The 13,414-nt window shown below is 44.6% G+C and overlaps 1 protein-coding gene across 1 annotated transcript; it reads left to right on the top strand.

Moving 5' to 3' along the window:
* Window positions 1–5,788: 5,788 nt before the first annotated feature.
* LOC139786270 (uncharacterized) lies at window positions 5,789–6,997 on the top strand. Its single transcript, XM_071725432.1, has one exon. The coding sequence runs from the start codon at window positions 5,789–5,791 to the stop codon at window positions 6,995–6,997; it is 1,209 nt and encodes a 402-aa protein (XP_071581533.1).
* The last annotated feature ends 6,417 nt before the right edge of the window (window positions 6,998–13,414 follow it).

Raw genomic sequence — 13,414 nt, 5'->3', positions numbered from 1 at the left:
ATTAATTAGGAGCACCAATAGAACCCCATGAAACCTTCAATTTTCAACCCCATAGTAGCCATTCCCTTAAAATTAGTAATCTTTTGGTACCAGTTTTATCAAGATCATCAACAAAAAATTAGAAAAATTTTAGCACTGGTTTCAAGAAAATTGTTCCATTAATAAAAAATTATCCATTATAATAAAAAATAAAACTTATCCTTCAAAAATTAAAAGACTTTTGGCACTGTTTTCAAGAAAATCGGTCAATTAATACTTATTATTTCTCGAAATTTGAATAATTTTCAAACCGGTTTCCAAAAAATCGGTAACAAAAAATTATTTATAAAAATTATCCATAAAAAAAATTCAGCTTAATATCTCAAAGTTTGCGGAAATTGGAGCAATCACGTATATTTTTTTTTACAAAAATCGGAAACCCCTTTACTATTAGCAATTTTTCTAATTCTATTACATTCTTTAGTTCTTTCTACCCCTATTTCATATATGATTCTTTAAGATTCGGTCAATTATTGAAAAATTGAAAAAATGTCGGAACCAGTTTCCAAAAAATCGGTAACGAAAAATTATACACTTTGTGGCAGTCCCCGGATTGCCTAAATTATACCATCCCCGAATCACTAAACGGGTGGACGCTTTTATTCGCGGCGATGAAAAGTTGCTTCTTCTTTTTCCTTCTCCTCGCACTCCCCGGAAAATTCTACCTCTACTTCATATACAATTATTTGAGATTCGGTCAATTATTTCCGGAAAAATCCAAAAAGATCGGTAACGAAAAATTATATACTTTATAGCACTCCCCAGGAAATTCTACCCCTACTTCAAGTACAATTCTTTGAGATTCGGTCATTCGAAACCGGTTTCCAAAAAGATCGGTAACGAAAAATTATATACTTTATAGCATTTCCCGGGAAATTCTACCCCTACTTCATATATAATTCTTTGAGATTCAATCAATTATTTCCCGAAAAATTGGAAAAATTAGAAAAACCGGTTTCCAGAAAATCGGTAACCAAAAACTGTACACATCATGGCGCTCCCCGGACCAAATCTTAAAGAATTATATATGAAATAGGGGTAGAGAAGACTGAAGAATATAATAAAATTAGAAATAGCCCAATATTTCAAAATTTGCAAAAGTTAGAGCAACCACGGGCATTTCTAAAAAAATTCAAATTTTTTTTAAAAAAGACTTCCTTTACCGATTATCGCCAAATTCAATACCAACCTTCTTTGAATGATACTCTATCGATTTAAAAAAAACAGCCTGATATATCAATGCAGTTAGAGCAACCACGGACATCAAATCCGCACACACACACACACACACACACACACACACACACACACACACGCACACGCGCACGCGCACGCGCACGCGCACGCGCACACGCACACGCACACGCACACGCACACGCACACGCACACGCACACGCACACACACACATAAGGACATTTTTTTAATGCAATATTTCGACGTTTTAGAACACTCTGAACATATTAGCATCAAAAACTCAAAACCATTCTTTTCTTTGGTTTCTTCTACCCCTATTTCATATATAATTCATTTAAATTTGGTTGATTAGACCCAACTTTATACGCAATCAAAGATTTATATGCGAAATTTATGAAAACAAAGCTTCCTCTATGAGGAAGCAAAACCGGTTTCCAGAAAAGCGATAACAAAAAACTATACACATCATGGCTGGTTGGCGCTCGCTTGCATATAGTCAATATCAGTATCCTTAGTGTTAGTTGTATATACTAGTTAATAAGTTGCATGTATTATTAGCGTACATTGGTCGAAACGTTACCGTCGGTAACACCAAAATCGTAATTCGTGACTCGCGCGAGACGTTGGCGGATCGCGATAAATAGGCAACACTCGCGCGACTCACCCGACTCGTGCTGCCCGCCCGCGGGTGGCCCGCCCAATTGCTGGAGAAGTTGGTACTCGCTCGCGCCGCAATTCGCAGGTGCGTGAGACGATGGAGTACCGGAGCACACATTCGCTGTTCGAACGCGAACTCGTCAACTCACATTTTGGAGCACGCGGAGTCGACTCCCTTCGAGCCCGTGCTTTGCTTGCCTGTTCTGTGCACCGCTCGCCTGTCTATCTCGGGCCTTGCCTACCTTCCTGCACTGCTTGCTTGTCTATCGTGCCTTGCCTGCCTGCTTGCCGGCTCGCCTTCTCGCTTACAACGGAGGGCTTAACCGAGGGAAGGACGAAGGAGAGAGGAATAGAGAGCGAGACGAGAGAACACCATCCGAGAGGGCACCGGGCTACGAACGGTGAGTCGCTTGACATTGCATTTTTTCGCTTTCGTGTTGCATGTCGTTACATCTCGTGAGGGAACGGTCCCTCTGATCCTTCGAGTTATCGCTAGACCATTCGCGAATCCGGGGCGACTAATACCCCCCCGAGCATTAATCCTTCGAGCCGGATCTTTCCTTCTCGCGTTAGAAAACTCCGCCGACCTTTCGCGCGAATCGCAAAACATCGCCTAATCATTGAAAATCGTCTCGTCGTATCGATTAATCAGCGCGTGCAATTTCGCTTGCGCGCGTGCCATTAGTCGACCACTTTCGCTATCGTATCGGGTGATCGGCGCGTGCACGCTCCTCCTGCGTGATATCTCTCGTCCTTCGTCGCACTCGGCACGTTGCGACGAAGATATCCGCGTAATTGTAATTTCGCTTACGCGCGTGCCATTACTCGATCCCTTTCGCTCGTCTCATCGATCGCTATCGATCTCGCAGGTCCATCGAAACATTACATCAAATAATCGGCGTGTGCCCCTCGCGTGATATCTCTCGTCCTTCGTCGCACTCGGCACGTTGCGACGAAGATATCCGCGTAATTGTATCTCGTTCGCGCGCACGCCATTACCTCGATCCTTCGCGCTAATCGCTGCATAATCGTTGCAGCCCTTGTAGTCCGGGAGCCCGCTGCCATTTTTTATGACCAAAATTAAGAAACCTAAGATTTTGCTGTATGGTTCATTTAGTATTGCTACTAAACGAAGTGACCGTCAGCTTGCGCATTTGCGGTGGGTGTTGCCGCGGCAGTCACCCACACACGTATAATTATAATAAAAATAAACCGACATAAAGAAAGCTGAGACTTTGTTTGTACGTTTATTATGATCTAAATAAACGGAAAATAATAGTCAGCTGACTTCATGGTGGGGGGTTGTACGTCAGCTTCCCGCCCAAACATGCGAAAAATATGCGCTGAGTAAACTTATACTAAGAAAGCTGAAATTTGGGGAAGTGATAGTCGACTTTAACAGTTTCACGAAAATAATTGTCCGCTGAGCTTTTCGCGGTGGAAAAGTGCTCAGCTGACGACTGAAAGATACGGCGCGCGGCGCATCGCTATGAGCGCGGGCGCGTGGCATCCTTCACTGCATCAGCTGAGCACTTTTCCACTGCGAAAACCTCAGCGGACAATTATTTTCGTGTAACTGTTACAGATAACTATAAGTTTACAAAGTTTTAGCTTTCTTGGTTTCAGACAACTTGATTTTTATTAATAAAACGGTGCGTATATGCGCGCGGGCGCGTTGCGCCTATCTCACGGCATCAGCTGCTTCTCTCTCACGCTAAATTATGCTATTGATTATATTCAAATATGTAACTATATTTAACGCATTTATTGACAAAAATAATTTTTAATTTACGTTTTTTTTTTAAATACAATACGTATGAGGTATGAGACATTTACTCTTCAGTCTTCCTCATCATCGCCCTCAAACTCTTGCTCGCTTTCGTGGTCGCTGTAATCCATATCGATCATCGGCGTCCGATCCTCATCATCTGTAAGCAAATATAATAAATAATATATTATTACATAAAAAATAATCGCATAAAAAAGTTTTTTAATTTAGTTTTATAATTTTAATACATATATAATATAATAATATAATAACGCAAGAGCAAAATTTTGAAATTAATTAGAATATTATTTATATAAAGTGTTCACGTTATAATAAAAAATTGTTTTAATTGTTTCTAAACTGTATTTTTAAATTAAAAACAAAACTAATCTAAAAATTACACTTGAATAAAGAAATAGTGAAATAGTGAAGTATAATTCTGACCTGCAGTACTTTCTTTTTCTTCCTCGATGGTAATATCGCCAAGAGAAGGGGGTAGCTGATCGCCGTCGAACCATTTGAACAAAAATTTGTTGTCCTCTTCTCTCCAGCCGTAATCAGTCGGGTGCAATTCAGTTGGAACAGCGAGATGTGCATGGGCCCAAATATTAGCGATGTACGTCGTCCGAAGCAAATGTTGGTGCAGTTCGATTTTGCAAGGCGGTAGAGCTGACCCGTCTATATTTTTTGCTGGCAGACGAAATATGTCATCGTTGTCCAAGATGTTGTACGTTTTGAAAAACATAGCAGCTCTTGCTTCGTTTACACTGTTTACACAGCCGAGACGAGGAAATACATCTCTGTATCCATAAATATTTACTTCTGGCATTTGCATGTGTAAATGTTTATTATTTATAATATTATATATACGTATTTACTGTTTATATTGTCATGTATACATATTTAAGGGTATAATTGAGCGTCAGAGATAAGCAGCTGAGTGCGATAGGCGCAACGCGCCCGCGCGCATATACGCACTGTTTTATTAATAAAAATCAAGTTATCTGAAACCAAGAAAGCTAAAACTTTGTAAACTTATAGTTATCTGTAACAGTTACACGAAAATAATTGTCCGCTGAGGTTTTCGCAGTGGAAAAGTGCTCAGCTGATGCAGTAAAGGATGCCACGCGCCCGCGCTCATAGCGACGCGCCGTATCTTTCAGTCGTCAGCTGAGCACTTTTCCACCGCGAAAAGCTCAGCGGACAATTATTTTCGTGAAACTGTTAAAGTCGACTATCACTTCCCCAAATTTCAGCTTTCTTAGTATAAGTTTACTCAGCGCATATTTTTCGCATGTTTGGGCGGGAAGCTGACGTACAACCCCCCACCATGAAGTCAGCTATTATTTTCCGTTTATTTAGATCATAATAAACGTACAAACAAAGTCTCAGCTTTCTTTATGTCGTTTTATTTTTATTATAATTATACGTGTGTGGGTGGCTGCCGCGGCAACACCCACCGCTACCATGGAAGCTGACGTTCACTTCGTTTATTAGCAGACCGAATTGAACACTAGCCGAAAATGTCAGATTTCTTAAAATAATTCACTTAAAATGGCAGCGGGCTCCCGGACTATTGGTAATAGGGAATAATCGGTGCGTGCACGCTCGCCGCGCGTGATATCTCTCGTCCGTCGTCGCACTCGGCACGTTGAGACGAAGATATCCGCGCAACTCATTTCCGGCGCGTGCCATTATTCAAGCTCTGCGGCGTAACTCTGCGTAATCGTTGCAGATTTCGCAGTAAAAACTTAATTGCGAAAGGCGATCGAATATTCGATAATATTCCATCGCCGTCAATCTTTCGTTCCGAACTCGAGTCGTCCGCCCCCCCTCGACCTTGGCGAGCGGCGCGGTGCTTTCGCTCATTGTTCGGTTGTTTTGGTCTCCGCATTCCAAAGCGAGACATACTTCGTGCGTTGTTGTGCTGGCTGCCATCCCCTGGCTTATATTCGACTCTCGAATTCGTCGTTTCCTTCGCACGTTTGTGTATTGTATTTCGTTAACGGCCGACGAGCATAATACTATTTGTGCCGCGCGTTTCACGAACGGCCTTCAACTCAAGACATTAAATATCGTACTTCGATTTCAAAATGAATCGGGGCTGCAAATCGCGACGCGAACTGTGCATGCGGCGGATGCAGGAAATACATAAATATTCGGTGCTCGCGGTGGACAACGTGGCTCTGAGACCAATCTTTCTCGTTCGTTATCCGACGGTAGCCCAATTAGTTCAGGATTTTGAGGAGGCCCACCTCCAAGTAATACAAGACGCGACGGATGAGGAATTCGCCATCGAAGACGCGAAACGTGACGAGTTCGACCAGATGCGTTTCGCGGTAATAGGGCGATACGAAAGCTTCGCTCCCGCGCGGGGGACCGACGAGTCCTCGCGGGGCGCGCCGCAAATGCATCACTCCGCAATCAAATTGCCGAAGATCGCCCTCCCTCAATTCAAAGGTGATCTTGGCCAATGGCCATCGTTCATCGCGCTGTACAACAAAGCGATCCACGAAAATCGCAGCGTGTCCGCTATCGAAAAATATCAGTACTTGTTGGCCTCGCTATCGGGGGAGGCTCTCGGCATCGTAAGAAACTTGCCGCTGACCGCGGAAAATTACGAGATCGCGTATGATGCGCTTCGGGAGCGCTATCAGAACAAACGCAGATTAGCAACGCAGTACTGGCGTTCGTTTGTACACGCCAAGCCTTTAGTTGCGGATTCCGCCGAATCCCTCCGCGCGTTATTGGACGTGTTCACCGAGAACACGCGCGCCCTGAGTATGCTGGATTGTCCGGTGGAGGCGTGGGACTTTATGCTGCTAAATCATTTATTAGAGAAGCTCACTCCTACGCTACGGGAGAAGTTCGAAGCGGCCCACATGACCGTGGAATCGCCGCGGTACGATCAATTAACGGAATTTCTAGCGGGATACTGTACGGTTCTCGCGTCGGCATCAAACTCTTCGGCACAGTCGAGTAAATCACAACCTCAGCTGTCAAAGAAGGCCGCGTCGACCACCACCTCGCTCGTCGTCCAAAACGCCGCGTGTCCTAAGTGCGCGGAGCAGCATTTGCTGACTAAGTGCCCCGTTTTCCTGCAGCTCTCGGTCCGGGAACGATACAACTTCGCTCGTGAACAGGGACTCTGTTTAAATTGCCTCCGCGCGGGACATAACTTGAGGAATTGCTCTAGCACCTTTACCTGCCGGTCTTGTCAGGCGAAGCACCATTCTCTCCTGCACTTCGAGCAGGCTAGCGCCCCGGCTCTCGCGACCGCTCCGGCGGTCACTCCGGCCATCGACGCCGCGGCGCCGGTGAATACAGGCGAAAACTAGCCGATCACATTACATCGAGGCATCGGCGCGTGCCCTTCGCCACGCGTGATGTCTCTCGCCCGTTCGTCGCATGGGCACGTTCGCGGCGAAGATATTCGTGTAATTGTAGTTTTCGTTTGGACGAGGTCGAGTCCCTACACACTCACCCCGTCATCGTGCACCGTCGAGTCACTACACACTCACGGTCTCTCTCGTTACCGCCGTCTTGGCGTATCACCATTCGGGTGTCGCCAAACGGCCGGACCTCACTCGGAGGTCACAAATCTCGCCATTCGTGATGTCTCTCGCCCGTTCGTCGCATGGGCACGTTCGCGGCGAAGATATTCGGGTAATTGTCGTTTCGTACGGACGAGGTCGAGTCCCAACACACTCACCCCGTCCTCGTGTACCGTCGAGTCACTACACACTCACGGTCTCTCTCGTTACCGCCGTCTTGGCGTATCACCATTCGGGTGTCGCCAAACGGCCGGACCTCACTCGGAGGTCACAAATCTCGCCACTCGTGATGTCTCTCGCCCGTTCGTCGCATGGGCACGTTTGCGGCGAAGATATTCGGGTAATTGTCGTTTCGTACGGACGAGGTCGAGTCCCTACACACTCACCCCGTCCCCGTGCACCGTCGAGTCACTACACACTCACGGTCTCTCTTGTTATCGCCGTCTTGGCGTATTCACCATTCGGGTGGCGCCAAACGGCCGGACCTCATTCGGAGGTCACAAACCTCGCCACTCGTGATGTCTCTCGTCCGTTCGTCGCATGGGCACGTTCGCGGCGAGGATATTCGTGTGATTGTCGTTTCGCTTAGACGAGGTCGAGTCCCGACCCACTCACCCCGTCATCGTGCACCGTCGAGTCACTATACACTCACGGTCTCTCTCGTTACCGCCGTCTTGGCGTATCACCATTCGGGTGTCGCCAGACGGCCGGACCTCATTCGGAGGCCATAAACTTGGTTACCACTGTCTTGGCGTATCACCATTCGGGTGTCGCCAAACGGCCGGACCTCATTCGGAGGTCATAAACGAGTATCGCTTACGCGCGTACCATTATCTCGATTTCTTTGACAAAACCACTTATCGCGAGAATTCGGGTTGCTTCGTTGTCGCGTATCCGTGTGCATCGAACCCTACTATTCGTGGATTCTCGGTAGCTTCCTCGCGAACTTGGGGCTAATTCGATGTGTTGAAGAGGCCCTGAGTGGCTGGTGGAATTCGAGCCCCGCGCCGAGCCGGTTCTATCGGAAGACATCACCCCCCGCGAGGAGGAACGGATCACATCCCTCGTCGCGCTCGATCCATCGCACTCGCTATATTCATTATTAGATAGATTTTCGTCGCTAGATAAGATTGTAGAATAGTAGCGTATCCTTTACGATTCACAAGTCGATCCGGGGCCAAGCCGGTGTCGGCGACCTTGGCCGCGGATCAACTCAAAGCGCATTCAGCATTATTAGTAGTAGTAAGACTCGTTCAGTCGGAAGCATATCGCGACAAGATTGATAGCATTAGAAACGGGAAGAGACTACCCAAGCCTTTTCTCAAACTCGCTCCTTTTCTTGACCCAACGGGTATTCTCAGGGTGGGCGGCAGACTCATCCACTCGGGATTGACGTACGAAGCCAAACACCCTGTGCTGCTACCAAATAAACACCGACTGACCGAGCTCGTCATAGAACAGGTACACCGTACGAATTTACACCCAGGTAAACGCACGATTCAGTATTTGCTCGCCCAGCGGTTTTGGATAATCGGAGTACATCGCGCGATCCGACGCTCGCCGGTTGCTACAGATGTTTCCGAGCGAATCCTCGCGCTCGTCAACCCTCCATGGCAGACTTCCCGGTCGAACGGGTCAGGGCAGTCAAGCCATTTTCGATTAGCGGTGTAGATTTCGCGGGACCGTTCTTGATAGTTCCTCCTTCAAGGCTTATGTATGCCTATTCGTTTTAGAAGTCGCTTCTCGTTGTCCACCGACTCCTTTCTTGTATCCGTTCCCTCTCCCGACCGGACTCCGCTGTCGACGAATCGCTTAGGACGGTGGCGGCTAGCACAGCGGATGCACCAGAATTTTGGAGGCGCTGGCACAAGGAGTATCTCATACTCCGCAGCAGCGTCCCAAATGGTGGGTCTCCGCCAACCCGCTCACCGTGGGCTCTTTAGCTTATCAAGGACGATAACGCGTCCCCTTTGCGCTGGAAACGCGGCCGTGTGGAAGCGCTCCACTCCGGTAGTGATGGCGTCCCGCGTATCGCCACGGTTCGGGTGGCGGACGGCTCGATCTTGCGCCCCTTGGTGAAATTGTGCCCCTTGCCGATGGGCACAACACCACGGGCCACGGATTCGGAAAAATAAAATACAATGCGTTGTATTTTGGTGGGCGGCATGGTTGGCGCTCGCTTGCATATAGTCAATATCAGTATCCTTAGTGTTAGTTGTATATACTAGTTAATAAGTTGCATGTATTATTAGCGTACATTGGTCGAAACGTTACCGTCGGTAACACCAAAATCGTAATTCGTGACTCGCGCGAGACGTTGGCGGATCGCGATAAATAGGCAACACTCGCGCGACTCACCCGACTCGTGCTGCCCGCCCGCGGGTGGCCCGCCCAATTGCTGGAGAAGTTGGTACTCGCTCGCGCCGCAATTCGCAGGTGCGTGAGACGATGGAGTACCGGAGCACACATTCGCTGTTCGAACGCGAACTCGTCAACTCACATTTTGGAGCACGCGGAGTCGACTCCCTTCGAGCCCGTGCTTTGCTTGCCTGTTCTGTGCACCGCTCGCCTGTCTATCTCGGGCCTTGCCTACCTTCCTGCACTGCTTGCTTGTCTATCGTGCCTTGCCTGCCTGCTTGCCGGCTCGCCTTCTCGCTTACAACGAAGGGCTTAACCGAGGGAAGGACGAAGGAGAGAGGAATAGAGAGCGAGACGAGAGAACACCATCCGAGAGGGCACCGGGCTACGAACGGTGAGTCGCTTGGCATTGCATTTTTTCGCTTTCGTGTTGCATGTCGTTACATCTCGTGAGGGAACGGTCCCTCTGGTCCTTCGAGTTATCGCTAGACCATTCGCGAATCCGGGGCGACTAATACCCCCCCGAGCAATGGCACTCCCCGGAAAAGTCTACCCCTATTTCATACACTTTTGGTAAAAATTCGGTCCACTAACAAATGAGTAGTTCGCGATCAGACAGACAGACAGACAGACAGACGTCTGACAGAAGACGGTACTTATATATATAGATCCGAACTGGTTTCCAGTGGCAATTAAACCCATCTTCGAAAAATTAATAAAAATTTTTAACCGAAAAATTGGAAAAATTTCTGAACCGGTTTCCAAAAAAATCGGTAACGAAAAATTATACACTTTATAGCATTTCCCGAGAAATTCTACCCCTACTTCATATACAATTCTTTGAGATTCGGTCAATTAATTCCCGAAAAATTGAAAAAATTTCAGTACCGGCTTCCAAAAAGATCGGTAACAAAAAATTATACACTTTATAGCACTTCCCGAAAAATTTTACCCCTGTTTGATCTATAATTCTTTGAGATTCGGTCAATTATTTCCCGAAAAATTAGAAAAATTAGAAAAACCGGTTTTCAGAAAATCGGTAACAAAAAACTATACACATCATGGCACTCCCCGGAAAATTCTACCCCTATTTCATATACTTTTGGTAAAAATTCGGTCCACTAACGAATAACATTTACAGGATATCTTGTTAAGAGATATATGGGGATTCTAAAAAGAAAATCCACACGATATCGTGAAAATATATGTCAGACGATATAATAAAAACATGTAGTAGATGGAAGAAAACATTGATAAAAGTATATATAGCGAGTACTATATTAATAACTGGCAATAATCTATCAGTCTATACATAAATGTATTAGGTTGGCAACTAAGTTCCCGCCGTTTTTTTAAATGTTACTAGACACTACAGACGCGCGCTTCGCGCGCGCTATTTAGCTTTAATATTACACACATATACAATGACAGCTGCTCATGAAGTAAGCACAGCGAGAGAACCAATCGGCATCGCGGAAAAGAGGGAACAATAAACGCGATATATTCGAGTACCGACTTTGCACGCCTTTTTTTAGAGAGGAACATTCCGCATGTCATTTGTCTATGTTTTGTTTTTTTCAGATCATTAAAATGGAATGTCAAGTTGAGAAAAATGAGCATTTTCGACACCTCCTTCTTTTTGCTTTTAATCAAGGTTCTAAGGCCGCAAAAGCTGCTCGCGACATTTGTGCTGTGTATGGAGCGAGTGCCATAGCTGAAAGAACCGTTCGTGATTGGTATGCCAAGTTCAAAAATGGAAATTTTAACCTCAAAGACGCACCTCGTTCTGGCCGTCCAGTTGAGTTCGATGAAGGGCGATTAAACCAACTTTTGCACGAAAATTCGCGTCAAACGACAAGGGAACTGGCAAAGAAAATGGAATGCTCCCACACTGCTATAGAGAAGCATCTTCACTCGATGGGAAAGGTTCAGAAGTGTGGAGCATGGGTTCCGCATGCTTTAAGTGACAACAACAAAAATCAACGAGCCACAATCTCCGCTGGTTTGCTTGCTCGTCACCGCTCAACTCATGGACACAAGCAACGATTTCTTTACCGAATCGTTACTGGCGACGAAAAATGGTGCCTGTACATTAATATAAAGCAGCGCAAGCAGTGGCTTAGCCCCGATAAACGAGCGACACCGCGCGTGAAACAAGAACTTCATCCGCGTAAAACGATGTTGTGCGTATGGTGGGACTGGAAAGGGATTATCCATTACGAATTGCTTGAACGGAACCAAACGGTCAACGCGGAACTCTATGTTCAACAAATGGAACGACTCAACACGGCTATTCAAGAGAAAAGACCTAATCGGCAGCATGGAGTTCTTTTGCTGCATGACAACGCCCGCCCTCATATCGCCAATATGACCAAGGAAGCCATTCAAACGCATGGCTGGGAAGTACTGCCACACCCGCCGTACTCTCCCGATTTGGCACCAACGGATTTCCACCTCTTTCGATCTCTTTCAAATGCTATGCGCGGAGTTTCGTTCAATACTGATGCAGAATTGAGAGTTTGGTTGGATGAATTTTTCGAGTCGAGACCGGGTGATTTCTACCAACGAGGAATTGAACATCTTGTTGAACGTTGGGAAGAAGTTGTAAACAACAAGGGAGAATACATTATTGATTAATTAGTTGTTAATTTTTATTGAAAAATAAACTTTTACAAAATGTAAAAAAACGGCGGGAACTTAGTTGCCAACCTAATATATATCTTTTTAACTTTTAACTGTCCTTCATTATTAACTAACTGAACTCTACTACTCAACCGCGCCTGCGCATGCTGATGCGCGACAAGCGCGTGAGACGGCGGCATAGCGAGTTACATATGTGCGGCGAATGTATAATAACGTACAGAATCAACGAGAAACAAGTTTTTGCAATTTCTATATACGTAAGTAGATGAAATAAACTAAAATAATAGCTAGTAGGTTTTATATAAACTTGGCTTCTTATCTCAGTGTCTTTTTTTATAGCTAATAGTAGCACAAGTTGCAAATCTAACCTTACTTTTCTTCTCCTTGTGTTACACAACAAATTATTGTTATTGTTGTTAAACCATTATATTATATTTATATTATATTTATTATTATAGGTGTTCGTAGTTTTTGTTGCTGTATATATACTGCTTTCATACTATACTGACCGGTATTTTTGCAAGAAACTCTAGTGCGACGTAAGGTGCCCACACCGATATCAAGCAACCCACACAGCATGATATATTTCTTGTGAATCATTTTTTGAAATATTTTAATAAAATATTTTAACAATATTTCGTAAATATCTTTAAAACATTTTAAAATATTCTAGGAAAATATTTTACAAAAATATTTTTTGAATATTACGCAAATATTATAAGAAATATTTTTATTAAACCAGTATGAAATATTTCATGAAAGATTTAAAAATATTTTAAATATGTTTTATAAAAATATTTTTAAAAATGTATGAAAAATCTTTTACAAAATATTTCTGCTATATATGGCAAATATTTTATAAAATTTTTTTGATCAATTACGAAATCTTTTATAAAATAATTTAGAAATATTTCAAAAATTCTCCATTAAACATTTCTAGCAATACATCAAAAAAATTTTTTTTTAATTTTACAACAAATATTTTGAAAATCTTTGAGTAATATTTGTGCATTTTGAACAAGTAAATTAAAATTTTTATACCTATTTGCCGTTTTTCTATTCACTAGACATCACAGACGCGCGCTTTGCGCGCGCTATTTAGCTTTTTACTATTAACTTCTTGACAAATGTCAAAATATGCAATGACAGCCGCTCACGAAGTTAGCGTACCAAGAGAACCAATCGGCATCGCGGAAAAGA

This window comes from Temnothorax nylanderi, unplaced genomic scaffold (assembly GCF_030848795.1).
Source record: "Temnothorax nylanderi isolate EJ_2023f unplaced genomic scaffold, tnyl_v1.0 TNYL_tig0995_pilon, whole genome shotgun sequence".
In the NCBI taxonomy this organism is placed as follows: domain Eukaryota; kingdom Metazoa; phylum Arthropoda; class Insecta; order Hymenoptera; family Formicidae; genus Temnothorax; species Temnothorax nylanderi.
The sequence above is the reverse complement of the archived record's forward strand: the minus strand, read 5'-3'. Positions and strand labels throughout refer to the sequence as shown.